This window comes from Mustela nigripes, chromosome 13 (genome assembly GCF_022355385.1).
Source record: "Mustela nigripes isolate SB6536 chromosome 13, MUSNIG.SB6536, whole genome shotgun sequence".
NCBI lineage: Eukaryota > Metazoa > Chordata > Mammalia > Carnivora > Mustelidae > Mustela > Mustela nigripes.
Genome location: NC_081569.1, coordinates 125151289 through 125164133, shown reverse-complemented (window position 1 = coordinate 125164133; position 12845 = coordinate 125151289). Strand labels below are relative to the sequence as shown.

Sequence of the window (12845 nt, the reverse complement as noted above, 5' to 3'; positions counted from 1 at the left end):
CACTCATGACCCTGCCTTGTGCTAAAGAGCTATTTGACAGCAGCTTTTCTTTTCTCCGCAATCATAAAATGATACCTTAAGATCTGGGACCAACTGTGGATACTCTCTAGTATGATTGTTCCATGCTAAGAGTGCCTGCCTGCTCTAGATTTGAAATTGGTCCACATTTTCTGGGAATGTCATTGCTACTTCTCAATTCTTTCCATGATTTCAACCTATACTCTGATCGCTGCCTCTGGCCCTGCTTCTCTTTGGGGCTTTCTGTCCAAATGGGACTTTCCAGATATCAATTCCAGTCCTGGAAACACTTCCAATACTTCTTCTATCTTGCCTAACTAGGACTTTGTGTGCCTCTCTATTCAGAAACCAAACTTTGAGAAAGTATCTTCTAGCTTGTCTTGAAAATCCTAGACATCTCCTTCTCTATCACTCCATCTGATATAGTATTAAACATCTCCTGCGTATTGTCACCAAAACATTTCTTCAGTCTGTCCCTTCCTCTGAATCTCTACAATGTCCTTAGTTTGTGGATTTTTACCCCAGAAACATTGGTCTCATCCAAAGACCTCTTGACTCATCTCCCTGCCTTTTATCTTCCCAGTTCTAACCCACCCTTTACATTACTATCAGAGTAATGCTTCTGAAATATGAAAATGAATAAATCAGTATCCTGTTCAAATCTCCTTTGGGGTTCCCCCCTAAGTGCAGAAGTGAACTTAACCTTTTAAATGGCATACAGTGCTCTTCATTGTGGACCTATTCTCTAGTTCCTTCTAGAGCCTTATCCCTGCCACTTTCATACTGTAGTGCTGCCAGATCACTTGGGTTTCTTGGTATTTATCATGCTGTTTCTCTTCCATACCATTCCTACAGTTGTTTACTCTGCATACATAGTATTTCCTCTTTATCTGGCCAGCTTTAAGATTCATCTCAGGGATCAGTCACCATGACAGTTTCTGCATAGCTGTATCACAGCTTTTATAGATAATACTGTAATTATCTATGTATCAGCTTTTCTAGAGAAAACAATGTTCCTCAAGAGCACATATCACCCCAAATTCATTATTATGCCCACAGGACATAATATAGCATCTGGGACACAGTAGCTACTCAGAAAATTCTCTGTTAAACTGAATAAATTTGGCCTCTAAATACCTTGTTGGGATTTTTGACAAAAACAAATCCCTGATGTATGGGAACTGCTTGTCTCATATTCGTTAATGACTATCTCAATCCTCTTCCTCCCTGTAATGTATTGTTCTTACCATTTTTGGCTTATCTTATCTGTGAGCCTGGCCCAACTCCTAGCTGGCCTTCATATTTATATTAGGCAACCAATCGCAACAAAGCAACGGTGACACTATCCTCACCCAATCCTCTACTTCTTCCAGGATTAACACTAACAGAAGAAATTCATTTGGCAGATTTATGAAAACAATTACGAAACGCCCTGAGAGGTCCTTCTAATACTGCAAAATGAAAGCATGGACTAGCAGAATAGCAATTCTACTTTCCATATAGTTTTTGTCCTCTGATTTCAGATCTTATCTTCAATACTTATAGAGCTGTCCAGTCATAGTTCATGGGAATTCCAGTATTGCAGCCCATCAATAACCTAAACCATCTTTCTAGTAAATAGATTCAATTCCTCCTTAGTCAGTTGGTCAGTGTGGTATTGCTTATCATGACCCTTTTACACTGTAGAGGAACACTTGTTTCATGCACTATTAAAACTCGTCTGATCAGAAGTTCAATCCCATTAAATGATAAGGGAAAACTGCTCACTGGCTCCCAAATTAAAGAGCTATGATTAAGAGTCATCTCTGCCTCTCATAATTTAACTGAACAACAGCAGTGAAAGCTTTCTGTTCAGAAATGATAAAGATTTTAACTTAAAAGAAAATTCCAAGTACATTGCTCTTGTTGTCACAATGGAGGAGTCGGGAAAAAGAAAAAAAAAGAGAAATGCTTTTTTAATGCACAACAAAAGTTTCTAGCCCCAAATTTCTGAGACAGCAAAACATGTATTTCTAAATTTCTATGCAGGTGGCATAAATACAAGTTTGCATTTGGTTTTATCAAGATGGTTAGGAATGAACAGCATCACTGTACTTAATGTAGGAGGAAAATTTTACAAGGTTGGGTAAATTTCAATAGTCAATCATAATGCTGCTAGTTTCTTATTAAGAATTTTTTTTAAGAGGTTTCTTTAATGCACAGCAGGCCTTCAAAGGTGAACCCTGTCTTTCCCCACCACCTCCCACCTGTACCTTACTCATCAAGCTCAGGGCATTATCTATGTTCACTCAGATATTCTCAACTTCTTGGCATTATTGTACCTATAATTAGCTAACTACAAAACTTCTGCATATTTTTTGTATGATCAAGTTTAAATATTGCATTTTTGCAGAAACCTTCTGTAACACACTGGTAGCATCACACCCCCTTAATCTCCTAGCACAGATGTCATACTCAGCTCTTCCTCTTTTTGTGTCTCCTTGTCAATGTTTATATATTTCTATAACAATATAACACATTCTAAAGATTTTTAAAAATGTGTATACATTTCCATTTTCCTTATTAATTTCCATGGCTTCCTAACACTTATACCACTCATGTCTATACACAAAAAAGTACCCAGTCAATAAATCTTGGCTGAATGAAAATTTTAGACAGTAACACACACAATGGTAAGAATATTAACTGTGAGTCTAACATCCAATCCATTTTCCCATTCTTTATATGGCACTGGAAAAGTCACAAACCTTTTCTAAAACCTCACTTTCCTCATATTTTTAAATTAGGATATGGGACAAACTTAAAAGTTTCCTAAGTTGGAACACAATTGTTCAGGTTTACAGTACAGCTGGTTTTCTTACAGAATTTAAATTGGGATCAAAGACTTTTCACTTTAGCATCTTAAAGCTGAAAAACTAATTTAAGTGCCAATACTTAGACAAACAAACATCTACATTATATATGGTTGTGATTTTCTTTATATTCTAGTGAAGGAATATCCAAGTTGATGTGATATATGAGAATAGCTGGTAACTAACCCATAATGCAGAAGAATCTTCTTGCTAAAATTAGCAAATTGTTTGATTTTATTTACATTTGCTCACCTGCCATTTAAATTTAAATCATCAAGCCAAAGAACCATAGAGCAAGAAAGTTATCTTGAGAACATAAAGTTTACCCTTCCCATTTTGTAATTGACAAAACAAGATATCCAGAGAAATGAAGGGATTTGTTTGAGCTACAGGGAGATTTGGCAGGCTTTGAGCTTACCTCCAGCAACTAAAATATATTAAGTATCTAAGTATATGGAAATAAAGGTTTATATTTTTTATATCTGCCCTGACCTTTATATACTTCCAAGACATTGCCTAGCCCAAGGAAAAGGCAGAAGAATTTGTCTGACAATCTAGTTTTGATATTTCAACAGTTTTTTCCTTCCTTTATTCTCTCATTCTGTGAACTATATTCTTATACAGTTAAACTAATTTTTAAATGTTAAGCTAAAGGAATATGGAAATTTCTTAAATGCATGATGATGATATCTTCCCCAAAACAGCTTTGTATGTTCTGTTCTATAACAAAATGTATGACTGGCCCAAATAGGACAACTTGAAAGTCATAAATATTATGATAACTTTAGGACTTAAAGATAAATTACCTTGCTTTCTGCTAACCAGCGATGTGGATCATAGTTAATATCAGGACTAGACGAAAAAACCTACCAAAAAAAAAAAAGGAAATTGTCTATTAGAAGTAGAATTATTTTCTGAATTGAACTTCCATAAGTGAAATTCTTCACCATACCATCCAAAAGTTTAGTTCCTAAATTTAAAGGTTTAAAAAGAAAAAAGTTCAAGTACCCAACCAATTCCAAACCACTATTTATCTAGTATGTCAATGTATGTACACATGTATGTGTACACATATATATGCACTGACAGTAAATATTTACTTCAAATACAGTCATGAATCAGCTCTCAAGTGTTCTCATTGCTAGAATCTCTGAAGGCTGATTCCACAGAGGTCTGGCAAGCAGCCTCAATTAAACCAGTGTACTTCATTTTTATTTACTTCTTTGCCTCAGTCTTGTTCCACGTAATATATTTCACAGTGGGTTAGATTTAATTACATGGAAACTTAATTCTTTGTCTCATTTATCCTTCTTTAATTTCATACTATGAAGGCCATTTTGTCTCATTAATGGTTGTATAGAACTTACAGAAACTAATCAACATGACTTTGTGCAAATAGTGCTTTATATTTCATAATGGTAACAAAATCCTACAATAAATAGGTTGTCTATACCAGCTAGCTGCCTTGTAAAATCCCTTGCCATCTGGTTCTGCCTTATTACTAATGAAATGGTGCTCAAAGGTTTTCAGTGACTTTATGATTGTAAACACAGAATTTTTTCAGTTCCTACTTTCTTTGAAACAGGTGCTACCTGTGATATTTTTACAGTCTCCTCTGTAGAAATTTTCTGCTTAAAAATACCCTATCCCTTTGTAAGAGACATTTATTCTTATTCTTAAGTATTTCTATACATCCTGACGTGTGTGCTGATGCCTCCCCTAAGGAATATCATTAGGTAATTCATTCAGACAGATGATGAATACGTAATGATGCTGACCATATGCCATAAACAAGAATGCTCATATCCAACTTTTCTTTCCTCCACTTTTCTCACCATCCAAATCTCACCCCCAACTCTCATGTCTCCCTGACTTCAGTGAAATCCTGCCTCTAGTTCATAGTGTTTTCTTCCTTTTCAAACTCTGCTATTTGTAAGCATGTACTTGTCAATGACTGTCACTGATTATATGTTTTATTGTTCTTTTCCATTTATCTGTATCATGGTTTCAATTAAAACATCAGTGACCAAAGATCAAGTGTTCAAGATTAAAGTCTAAAATAATTTGATAGGAGTATAAGTAATATTCATATTTTGTGATTTTTTAATAAATTTATATATAGTTTAGTGTTTAAGAGAACAGCGTTGTCCACTTATAAGTAATGTGACTTAATTTCTCTAAGCTATAAAATAGGTAAACTGCCTCATAAGGCCAAAGTATAAATTAAATAAAATGAGAGTTAGCACTGCGTCTGGAACATAGAACACCATTATTATTACTTACTGCATATAAAGAAGTCATCATCAGGAAATAGACTTCAAGGTCTATTGCGACAAGAGAACTAAAACAACAATTTGTCATAAAAAGTTAAAAGAAACAGGGGAGCCTGGGTGGCTTAGTCAGTTAAGCTCAGGTCACGATCCAAGAGTCCGGGGGATGGAGCCCCAAGTTCAGCTCCTTGCCCAGCAGGGAGTCTACTTCCCCCTCCGCCCTGCCCCTACCATTCATTCTTGCTTTCCCTCCCTCTCTTTCTCTCTCTCCCTAGAATAAACAAAATCTTTTTAAAAAGTTGAAAGAAAATCTATATATACATAAATATATAAATATATGTATATATGACCAAAAAAAGATACTACATAATAATGATACCTAGCATTAGCTGAGTATTCACTAAGTGCAATATATTTCACTCCATAATATGCACCCTATATATCTTATTCTACTTTATCCTCAAAATAAGCGAACTTATAAATGGGACATGAATTCTTAGAAGATAAATTGCATAACTTGCCCAAGGTCATACATTAGCAGTATGGAGATGCAATTTCAGCCAACATCTGTCTTGAGCCAGACTACCCTATTTATACTCTACAAATGGGTGAATACTCAGACCAAGTGCTATGAGAAAAGCTCTTCAATTATCAAAATTGGTCTGTGAAATGATATAACTTTAATTCAGACACTTTCCTAATTGTTTTATAATAGTGATGGCTTATTAAGTGTCTGTCCTTAAGTTTTCACACCTTACTTGCATTTACTTTAGTGGAATAAATAATAAATATGGTGGCTGGAGAAAGAAAAAGTAATCAGAAATAATATCAATTCTCCCAAGGACTTTTCTCAGGCTCATTTGTTACATATCTGTTATCCAATTCATATCATAGCTGTCACTCTCTACATAAAATGACTAAAAATTTCATCAGTAATATACAAATGACAAATCAACAAATCAACAAATGACAAGGAATAACTGGAATTATTCTATTTTTTTAAAACACTTTATAAGGACCACCACTCTCCCTTAAATTTCTGAACTATAAAGCACAGAATCAATTTTATTTTAACAACCCCTTGGGTTGTTTATTTGAGGTGAGAGCAAATGTTATATTCTTCAGTATTCATTTTTTTTCCCCAAGTTCATAGGAAGGTAACAACAGAAGTTATTTATTAATAGAAAGAGACCCACAACAAAAAAGGTGTACTCTAAACAAAACAACAACAACAAAAACTTAATAGAATTTCCATTCTTTTAGATTTACTTTCCACCCATCAGTTGGATTGAATTAGTCTTTCTCTAGGAGAAGAGGTATAAAGAAAGACCCATTACCAAAATCACTGCATTCTTGAAAGCCTATTAAAAAATTGGGTGTTTTTTGGAATACAGTGGAAGGATAATTTGTGCCTCAAAAAGAAAATACTTAAGCAATCTGCAATCTACCCACTACGTTTTAGCCTGTAATTGCCCATAACAAGGTTTATATATCTTACAGCATGATCTAAATGATATCATTTCTTTGTCTCTATCTGACTGAAAATAAGCCATCCTGATACAAATACTTAGATACAGAGTAAATATTTCATTGTTAGTATGTGCTTCTTTTAGATGAAATCAGGATCTTAAGGTCACACATCCTTTAAATATAGGTAAACATGACAAGTCAAATAAAAAAAGCAGCAGCAGACAGGAAAAATAAGCCATCATAATAATAAGCTCTACAACAAAACTGAAAGAGTTTTCCTCTAAAGCCAATGACTCCTCATATTTGGCTCATAATCCTCTCAAAATGATATCTGAGCATTTTAAAAAATGTAGATAGGGGACACCTGTGTGGCTCAGTGGGTTAAGCCTCTAGCTTCGGCTCTGGTCATGATCCCAGGGTCCTAGGATCGAGCCCCACATCGGGCTCTCTGCTCAGCGGGGATCCTGCTTCCCCCCCACCTCTCCCTGCCTCTCTGCCTACTTGTGATCTCTGTCTGCCAAGTAAGTAAATAAAATCTTTAAAAAAAATAAAATGTAGATAGGAATTCATATTGCAGAAACTCCATCAACTCCACCAAATTCTACCTGTTGAGATATTTCTATTAAAGGTGAATCCTAAGACACCTTCCACTTCAAGTGTGGAAATATAGTTCTACTTTCTTTAAAACACCACATAAGGAGGGGGGAAAAAAAAAAGAAAAAGGATATGAAGGAAGATTAGGAAAAAAGAGAAGAAAGAAGCCAAAAAACAAACAAACAAAAAATGACAAAAAGAAGAAACACCCAGAAAGTATTAAAAACTAAGAAGTCCTTATAATTTAAGTTCTGCCATCTCATCATATGAAATAAATACAGGGTAAATAATGGCTAAATGCTAAGGGCTATGGTCCCACTGTGTTGAAGCAGTGCAATGCAACATAGCAGTACTATGACCTAGACTGACGGAGGGGCTCGCCTTCAAGGAATTAAAAACGTTCATGATCAATTCTGTTTTTATTTCAATTCATTAGAACTATAAATTGAATAGCAATATTCCATTTTAAAGATAGAAAAACTCACTTGAGTATATTTGTCTAAACAGGGAAAGCAAATAGCACAGCGTTCATGTGTTTAAGCTCAGGGAGTTAGATCCCCAAGGTCTAAAGTCTTGCTTCTAGCATTTAACTAGATACATGGCCAGGGCCAAGTTACTTAACCTCTCCAAGCCTTGCTTTCCCTTGTCTTAAATGAATTTAATCAGCGTACCTAAAGGACAGTAGTTTTAGAGATTAAGGAGAGAATCCTACAGTACCTGTAATATAACTAGTACTCAATAGATGTTCGCCATTAATACACGAAAAACAACAAAAATGGCCTCTTGACTCCAAGGATTTTTTTTTTCATCAGAACTGCTGCCTCTCTAAGACATTTTCTTTTACAGAATGTGATAGAGGCAATTCCATGAATTAACAGTACACTTTCTCTCCCAGGACCATGCAGTAGATACATAGTATTGCATTCTAAACAGTGCAAGATGTTATTTTGTTTCATAAAACTTTCCAGAATAAAAATGTGCCTACTATGTAACTATGCATTAAAATCTTCTTATAATTATATATTAAGAAACTAACTGAAAGGCACAATGAGAACTCATAATTACTTTCAATTTCTCCATCGAGTCCCCGGAGAAGGTTTTACAAGCTGCATCAATTTCCCTTCCTATGACACCAAGAATGGATTCCTGTTCAGTCTCCAGGCAAAGAAGTTGATCCTTGAGCTGCAATCTGGCCTCTTCCATCCTTCTTAAGTTCTCTTCTTCATTGCTTATATGCTTTTCCTAAAAAATCAGTAAGAAAAACAGAAGTTAATTATTTAGTAAAGGCAAGAAACTCTTGTAATATTTGTACAACTAACTCAAAGGAGTGCAGTACAAAACGGATCTCTCAGTCTCCTTACTTCACTAAAATAAAATGTTTTGCCTACTCATCAACTGAGGTCAAGTTACAGAGAATTCAGAAAAAGGACACTGAGGGCACTGAGTGAGTAGATACTTGGCAAAGAAAATTAAAGTAATTATGTAACCAAAAGAAAATGAAGTTAAAAAAATCCTTTACATTTTAATAACATAATGCCATTAATGGACTAGAGAGTAAAAGCTGATGCCGTGAACTGACTTTGAGTTTTCAATAAATATTAGTGAAACAATAGAAAATAAAGGTAAAATAAGATTATGTTAGTTTCATTTCAGAAAAAAAATACCTATTACTATCTTATTTCATCAAAACATAGTTTTAGGGGCACCTGGGTGGCTCAGTGGGTTAATGCCTCTGCCTTCAGCTCAGGTCACGATGCCAGGGTCCTGGGATCGAGCCCCGCATCAGGCTGTCTGCTCAGCCAGGAGTCTGCTTCCTCCTCTCTCTCTGCCTGCCTCTCTGCCTACTTGTGATCTCTGTCTGTCAAATAAATAAATAAAATCTTAAAAAAAAAAAAAACATAGTTTTTACAAAGTCCAAGTTTTCAAATGCCAGTCATAGTGCATAAATGTTTTGAGTCATGTAAATTTGATAGAAGAAAGATGGAAGTACTTCTCAAGTAAGCAAATACATTTAATGAAAAAAAAAAAAAGGTTTCTAAGAATCCGTTAAGAGCTTACAAGGACTTGGGGACCCATTCTAGGCAAAGTCAGTCTCAGTCATGATTGCACAATTTCATTACTAGAGAAATTCTAGCTGAGCAGCACAGACCTGGAAGAGAGTAACAGAATCACCAGAATTATAAGTATAAACAATGGCGCCAAAAGTCATGGCGGCTGGCTAGCTTTGTTTTCACTCATTACACAGTAACCTGATCATTCTTTACCTACCCTAGTAAATATAATACAAGCAGGAAAATAATGTGGTCAAAAACTCCAGCTTGAAGTTAAAATAATAAGAGATCCATCCGCTCAATTAAAAGTTACTTATGAAAGGAAAGATAGCATTTTACCTTCCCTCTAGCTTCATACCTCCCTCCTTCCCACTCTCTCATATATCAACTACTTGTAGCTTCTCAAATAAGCCTTCATATGTCTCTCCAACCACTTCTGATGTACACAACACTGCCTGGAACTGTACTATTTGAAAATGGGCCTGGTAGCTACAAGACAGCCTTTATCTTGATGACTACATCCTAGCAGTCTGTAGCTCAGCTTTGTAAACTTGGGAATTGGATCTTCTTTCCCTTTTGGTACCCTGAGTGGAATCATCTTTCAGCAAAAGAGTAACATTAAGCTCACGAGAGACTAACTAGACAAACTAGAATGCCACTCAATTAACGACATCAGTTTACAATAAGAACCATAACTGCCACATAGATCAGAATGTTCCTGTCAGCATACCCAGTACATTTTCTCCCTGCAGACCAATCTGGATGGGAAGGCAAATTATAATCACAATGTTGCTTAATGAATAGGGAACTGGAGAGAGAGGAGTTTGTTTTATGAAACAATGCATATATGGCCTCACACTAATGGCAGTCTGGTGCGTCCACTGGCACATCAGGGATATACAAGCCACAGGAACAAGTGCTCCATTCTCTTGGGTGGTGTTTTGATGAAGACTGAAGTACATCTCCCTAACTTTCTCCTCTGTTCACATTCAGTTTCTGTCCAAACTCTCCCTGCTGACTGATAAGGCATCGCTTTAGAGATATTGATATCGTCACAGAATCTTCCTCTCATCTAGGAGCCTTTCTGAAAAAAATTAACATCCTGGCTCTGAACAACATTTGAAGACTTTTTGAAGCTTACTTACTAGAAAGCAACATTTCCGTCAAGGCCCCCAAGAGGTGAGGCTACTCGGCCCTGTACTGTTTGGCTACCACCACCTACACTTCCTAGCCTTCAAAATTTAGCCTTCGAGACTTAGTCTCCTTCCTTTACAGATTTCCCAAAGCAAAATGTTCCTAGAGCATATTATGTATATCAGTTTTAAATAAATAAATAAACACACACACACACACACACACACACACACACACATATATATAGCTGTAATATAATTACTCTTCCACCAGCCTCCCTCAATAAACTGCCAATTTCGGGAGACTGCAAAATATGCTTATAACTACCTTTAAACTCCACAACTTTGTTGAATAAGTGATTTAAAGTTTTTCAAAGACTCAAATTCAATACTGGAAAAATCATTTCATCAATGACGATGTAGACCTATAGACCCTCTGAAGCTACTGATGTGTGCTTGGAGGTTCCTTCTATGCATACGTAGACCTCCAGAATGCGGCTGTATTCTCACCGGTGTGATATTAATAAAGAACCCTATCAGGGTTACTGAAGCATTTAGAGGACAACTGAAATCCAGGGAATTCACAATGATGTTCTAACTGTTCTTCCTTTTTTCATTTCCTTCAGAGCCAGCTTTCTTCCATCAACTATCCACTATTTCTATATTTTGATATTCCTAAAAATGTTGATATTATCAGAAAAGGCACTATAAATTCAATCTCTTTAGCAAAGACTGAGAACTTCATTACCCACTTCACTATCTTCTGAGAGACAGTCAGCAGGCTAGGTCCAACTGACCTCCCTTTGAAGTAAAACTCACAGAGAGTAACAGAATCACCAGAACTATGAACTCATATGGACCTTTGAGATCAATTGTTTTAACTACCTATTATTCTTTCAAGAATCTTTTATTTGACATTTCTGGCAAATGGTCATCTGACCCTCTACATGAACAGCTCTAGTTTCAATGAATAAAACCCTTGACAAAACCATAACGTCCTTTCATTTGCCTAAGTGCTGTACTCAAGAATTAAAGTGAATAGATGAATCCCCTACCCTCACTTAATCATATTCCAGGTAAATCCATGTTCTTTTATTTAACTGGGTTTCAGACACTGCACCACACTGGTTCTCCATCTGCGTGTGCTCCAAAACCTAAATCTAGGAGTTAAGTAAGCTCTTCCAGACTTCTGTACCACTCTGTATTGACTTATTCATTCATTCAACAATTTTTATAGAAAGCCTACTACGGTAAGACATTCTCCTGAGTACTAGGGACAGAGTGAATAATTAAGGCTCCTGTCCTTATATAGCCAACAACTATCTCCATGAAATGTCATCCCTTTCATTTTGCCTCATTCTTCTGGCTTGAGAATACTTATCTGAATACTATATTGTTCCCAATAAATTAGCTTTTTCTCCCAGTTTCATGTTTCAGAAACAGCTCTACAAATGGAACTAGCACAGCTCATTCTGAGGGAGAAGTGGAAAACTGGCTGGCTGACATCAATCCAATCATCCTGTCTGATTTGAGGATACATGGATTAATAAGGGGAGATGATAATATTTAGGCACTATTATGAATAGTAATTGGTTTTCTAGAGAATTCAGAAGTAATTCTACAACAAGACTAATCAAAAGCCATCTTTTCCTATAGAATTAGAGGTAACTCGAAGTATTTTAGAGACTGTTTAGGAATTTGGAAGAAAAAGTGGCTTTGGGGCACAATGAATAGGGCAGTGGACTTCCAGGAATATGGAAGACACAGTTAGTCCAACTTCAATGTTTCAGCATGAATGGACATGTATGTCAAGGTCATGGCACCACAAAAGGAGCCTCTCTGTGGGGAAGAAGATGGGATTAAATAGACAGTTACAGATGAAGCTGACTATAGCAGTCTGTATGCTCCAAAAAGAAAGATATCCTATACCATGGCTGAGTTTGAGAAAGAACCTTAGAGAATAAACTCAACCCTAAATTACACAAATGAGGAAACCAAAGTTCAGATAGAATAAATAACTGAACCAAAGTTAAAGAGGTCATAACCCATAACTTGAGTCTCCTGGCTCCTGACTATGTGCTCACTATTAAAATACCAGATAAGTTGAGTTTTTAAAATTGGAATTTAGAAACCCAATGCGAAAAATTCAGGAAAGTTAACAGCCAGTTATGAGGGGACTAATACAGCCATAAAGTAGAAAGAATAACAAAAAATACTTCTGAATATATATAGTTATAAATGAAATACGTGACGTAGTGGGAAATTCAGAACAGAACACACACACACACACACACACACACACACACACACACACACACAAAAGAGAGAGAGAGAGAGAGGAACATCAAGCATGCATAAAAAGCCTAAGCTTTTAGGGGCTATCTATCTAAACTAGAGATGTACCCTATGTACACATAAAATCTGCTGTTGGCATTTTTAATCAAAAAGTATACTAAT

General features: G+C 35.9%; 1 protein-coding gene across 7 annotated transcripts in view; it reads right to left on the bottom strand.

The window, feature by feature from the left end:
- The window catches only part of CEP128 (centrosomal protein 128), a 390964-nt gene that overhangs the window by 241573 nt on the left and 136546 nt on the right, over positions 1 to 12845 (bottom strand). For all 7 annotated transcript variants that reach the window (XM_059373591.1, XM_059373593.1, XM_059373587.1 and 4 more), the window contains 2 exons: positions 8270 to 8446; positions 3677 to 3736 (listed from right to left, as the gene is read on the bottom strand). In XM_059373591.1, the coding sequence (XP_059229574.1) occupies positions 3677 to 3736; positions 8270 to 8446 (237 nt within the window). The remainder of the gene's footprint in view (positions 1 to 3676; positions 3737 to 8269; positions 8447 to 12845) is intronic.